This window comes from Echiichthys vipera (assembly GCF_963691815.1).
Source record: "Echiichthys vipera genome assembly, chromosome: 17".
NCBI lineage: Eukaryota > Metazoa > Chordata > Actinopteri > Perciformes > Trachinidae > Echiichthys > Echiichthys vipera.
The window spans coordinates 1,081,544-1,086,200 of record NC_139842.1 but is presented as its reverse complement, the minus strand read 5'-3'; the positions used below and the strand labels follow the sequence as shown (position 1 = coordinate 1,086,200).

The 4,657-nt window shown below is 40.1% G+C and overlaps 1 protein-coding gene across 1 annotated transcript in view; it reads right to left on the bottom strand.

Moving 5' to 3' along the window:
- Positions 1 to 1,063: 1,063 nt before the first annotated feature.
- LOC310959678 (uncharacterized protein) overlaps positions 1,064 to 4,657 on the bottom strand; it is a 9,732-nt gene continuing 6,138 nt past the window's right edge. The window contains exons 8-12 of the mRNA XM_083931123.1: positions 3,911 to 3,959; positions 2,965 to 3,011; positions 2,242 to 2,277; positions 2,071 to 2,109; positions 1,064 to 1,436 (exon numbers count right to left, since the gene is read on the bottom strand). Of these exons, the coding sequence (XP_083787249.1) occupies positions 1,333 to 1,436; positions 2,071 to 2,109; positions 2,242 to 2,277; positions 2,965 to 3,011; positions 3,911 to 3,959 (275 nt within the window). The 3' untranslated portion in view covers positions 1,064 to 1,332. The remainder of the gene's footprint in view (positions 1,437 to 2,070; positions 2,110 to 2,241; positions 2,278 to 2,964; positions 3,012 to 3,910; positions 3,960 to 4,657) is intronic.

The following is a 4,657-nucleotide window of genomic DNA, read 5'->3' as shown; positions in this document are numbered from 1 at the left end:
TTTGAAAAAAAATTTAGGAATTTTTAACAAGTTTTGAATTTTCAAACAAAAAATTGGAAAATTTAACCCAAAATTTTTTGAATTTTGAAAAAAAGTTAAGGAATTTATAACAAAAGTTTTGGATTTTCGAACAAAAAATTGGAAAATTTAACCCAAATTTTTTGAATTTTGAACAAAAATTTTGGTATTTTGAAAAAAAAAATGGAATTTTGAACAAAAAAAATTGAATTTTGAACAAAAAAAATTGAATTTTGAACAAAAATTTGGGAATTTTGGATTTTCAAACAAAAAATTGGAAATTTTGAACAAAAATTTTGGATTTTCAAACACAAATTTGGGAATTTTGAACAAAAATTTTGGATTTTCCAACAAAAAAAATGGAAATTTAAACCAAAATTTTTTGAATTTTAAAAAATTTTAGGAATTTTTAACAAAAAAAATTGAATTTTGAACAAAAAATTTGGAATTTTGAACAAAAAAAATTGAATTTTGAACAAAAATTTTGGATTTTCAAACAAAAAATTGGAAAATTTAACCCAAAATTTTTTGAATTTTGAAAAAAAGTTAAGGAATTTATAACAAAAGTTTTGGATTTTCGAACAAAAAATTGGAAAATTTAACCCAAATTTTTTGAATTTTGAACAAAAATTTTGGTATTTTGAAAAAAAAAATGGAATTTTGAACAAAAAAAATTGAATTTTGAACAAAAAAAATTGAATTTAGAACAAAAATTTGGGAATTTTGGATTTTCAAACAAAAAATTGGAAATTTTGAACAAAAATTTTGGATTTTCAAACACAAATTTGGGAATTTTGAACAAAAATTTTGGATTTTCCAACAAAAAAAATGGAAATTTAAACCAAAATTTTTTGAATTTTAAAAAATTTTAGGAATTTTTAACAAAAAAAATTGAATTTTGAACAAAAAATTTGGAATTTTGAACAAAAAAAATTGAATTTTGAACAAAAATTTTGGATTTTCAAACAAAAAATTGGAAATTTTAACCCAAAATTTTGGAATCTGCCAACAAGAAATTTGGAATTTTAAACAAAAGTTTTGGATTTTTAAACAATGAAAAGAATCTTTTAATCAACAAACCTCTTGTGTGTAATTTCTTGGCTCAATTCAAACGAGATAAAAAAATTATTTCTCACTACCAAACATTTTCCCTAAAAAGCGTCCCACGGTAATCCACCCGGAGGGGGAGGGGCGTCACCGTGACGACAGCAGCTCAGACGCATGTTTCCTGCTGCCCTCAGATGAACAAGTTTTCAGTTCCTCAGCTTTAAATCAACGACGGGCGGAGAAACGGACGGACGGCGTTTATAAAGCTCACTGCGGTCGGTCGTTCGTCAGCGTCCGGTCGGGGATGTTGACGTAGTTTCCTTCATCGTCGTCTTTTTCGTCGCTGCTGCTTTGATCCGGAGTCGATCCCGCTGGAAAAGAAACATCAACGCCGTTAAAACACGATTTTCATGAACTCACATGTTTGATGAAAAATTTTTGTTTTCCTTGTTTCAGATTTGATGTTTTCCCTTAAATGTTTTATTGTGATTAAAGTTTTTCTGTTAATCTAAAAGTTTCTTTCCAGATTAGCAAACACACGTTTTGGATTTGTGAACAAAAGTTTTTGATTTTTTTTTAACAAAAGTTTTGAATTTGTGAACAAAAAATGTTTTGAATGTTTTAACAAAAGGTTTCGGATTTTTAAACAAAAGTTAAGAATTTTTTAACAAAATTTGGGATTTTTTTTTTTTAACAAAAGTTTTAAATTTGTAAAGAAAAGTTTTGGATTCTTTAAACAAAAGTTTTGGACATTAGAACAAAAGTTTTGGATTTGCGAACAAAATTTTTAGATTTGAAGACCAAAGGTTTTGGATTCACTTCAGTCACACGTATTTAATTTAATCTCATAGTAAAGGCACTAAAGGAACCCCGTACAGACGCTGGAGGGTCTGGGACGATGGCGATCAAACACGTGACGCTTCAAACATCACAAAAAAACAACTTCCTGTTTGAAACAGCGGCGAGGAAACACGTCACACACGGTCTGAAAACTGAAACACTCACTTTCAACTCGCAGCTCCACGTTCAGATACTCGGCGTCCTCTGAGGAAACGAGAGAAAAACGTTATTTAAGTTTATAAAAGTGTGAATTCAAATGATTTAAATCAGAATCAGGGGAAAGTGCCGTTAAAGTCAAACTCATTAAAAACACAGAACGCTGATTTAGAAACTCACCTTTCTTTGGGACGTTTTCATAATCAGGTAAACCGTCTGTGAGGGAATCAAACAGCGGATCAGTTCACAGGGACTTAAAGGACGCCCTCCCACTGTGCCTCCGTCCCGTGCCCCGTGCTTTAGGGTCCTTGTCCCCCCCTCCAGGCCCGTTTGTACTCACACTACCTGGGCCTCGGAGAATGCTTCTTGCTGCCTATACGTCATCACGCCGTAACACGTCACACGCATTGATGACGTCATGGCGATGCGTGGCTTTGTTTCCAGATCTTTCCGTAGACCTCGGAGTTTTTGTGTGTCTTGTCGACTGTTTTTGAATCTTTTCATCGACCAAATCTGCAGTAAACACTCCACCTCCGCATCACACCAACGTGAACCTTTCACCGCCATTGTTTGAAATGTCCGCGCATGGCCCCTCCTTCTTTTTTCTACGTCCCAACAGGCGCACAGGAAATGACCTCAGAACCGCCGTAGGCCTCGTGCTCGTACACGTGCGCACGCTCGTGCTCGTACACGTGCAAACGTGCTTTACTAAAGCCCACCTCTCCCAAACGGGCCGTGGACGGCAAGCGTGCCGCTCCTAGACGCGGTACGGTTGCACTCACACTGGTCAAAGGAACCAGACTTTAGCCGTGACACGTGCTGGGGCACGGCACGGAGGCACAGTGGGAGGGCGCCCTCAGGGTCTCTATAGTCTGATTGTGTGTTTCAATTTTCCAATGGTACCTGAATTGGGCGTCGAACGATCCATTTCACCTTCTGGCAACACGATTCTGCAGAACACAAAGAAGAAGAAGAAGAAGAAGAAGAAGAAGAAGAAGAAGAAGAAGAAGAAGAAGGAGAAGAAGAAGAAGAAGAAGAAGAAGAAGAAGAAGAAGAAGAAGAAAGAGTAGAAGAAGAAGAAGAAGAAGAAGAAGAAGAAAGAGTAGAAGAAGAAGAAGAAGAAGAAGAAGAAGAAGAAGAGACGTCAGATCAGCTGCAGCCGTTCTGATAAATGTGAAATCCTCAGGTTTCAGATTTGCACGTTGAGTAAAAATCCTGTTCTGGAACAAACGGAGCTTCGCCTCAAACTCTGAGTCCACTTCTTTTACACAGAAGCCGGACGTGGCTAACAGTGGTTAGCTCGGGGCAGCACGGTGAAGGCATTCAAAGGTCTTTTTTAACCACTAATGCTGCTGAAAATAACAGCAAACCTCTGCAGCAGCATGAGAAGAGTCCCCACACACAAAACAAAGCGTCATCAGCGTAGTTAGTGAAGCCAGAGTTTATTAAAGAGTGTTTTAAAGACTTACCTACTGGCCCCTGTACCAGCTCCTCTCATAGTAAAGTCCATTACAGTGGAAGGAGCCCATTGGTGCTTTGTTGTGTGTGTAGGGACTCTTCTCATGCTGCTGCAGAGGTTTGCTGTTATTTTCAGCAGCATTAGTGGTTAAAAAAGACCTTTGAATGCCTTCACCGTGCTGCCCCGAGCTAACCACTGTTAGCCACGTCCGGCTGTTAGCATCTCTCCTGGATTTCTACCTTAATAAAAACTGTCTCCATGTTTTATTGATGGTTAAAGTGCAGACAAAGACCCTGGGATGAATTTACGCCGGAGTTTCACTCAAGTAGAAAAGTAGAAAAGTAGATCAGGTAGATAAGTAGAAAGATTGGTGTGACGGAGGAAACCTACATGTATCCGGGGTCTTCTGCGTCGCTCTCGTCGTTCATGTATTCAGGACCTGAAGAAGACGACACGTCAGCGACTCCAGTCTCAAACACAGGCACACAAACCTACTGATGGATGTTTCAGACACACACGACGCACGACGCACGACACAGGACGCACGACACAGGACGCACGACACACGACACGATACGACACGACACAACACGACACGATGCACGACACGGGACGCACGACACGGGAAGCACGACACAGGACGCACGACACACGACACGATACGACACGATGCACGACACACGACACGATGCACGACACACGACACGACACACGACACAGGACGCACGACACACGACACGATACGACACGATGCACGACACACGACGCAGGACACACGACACACGACACGATGCACGACACAGGACACACGACGCACGACACGATGCACGACACAGGACACACGACACGATACGACACGACACAACACGACACACGACACGACGCACGACACGGGACGCACGACACACGACACACGACACACGACACGATACGACACGACACACGACAAGACACACGACACACGACACGACGCACGACACACGAAGCAACCACAGGAGCTGGAGCTGAACGTGATCACAGACGATGACTGAACAGAAGCTCCAGGAGCCAAAGGGGGTCGGGGTTAAACTCAGGGTCCTCAGGACGCCACCCACGACTTCTGTTTCAAGAAGAATCCCAGAAACAAACGCCGGAGCA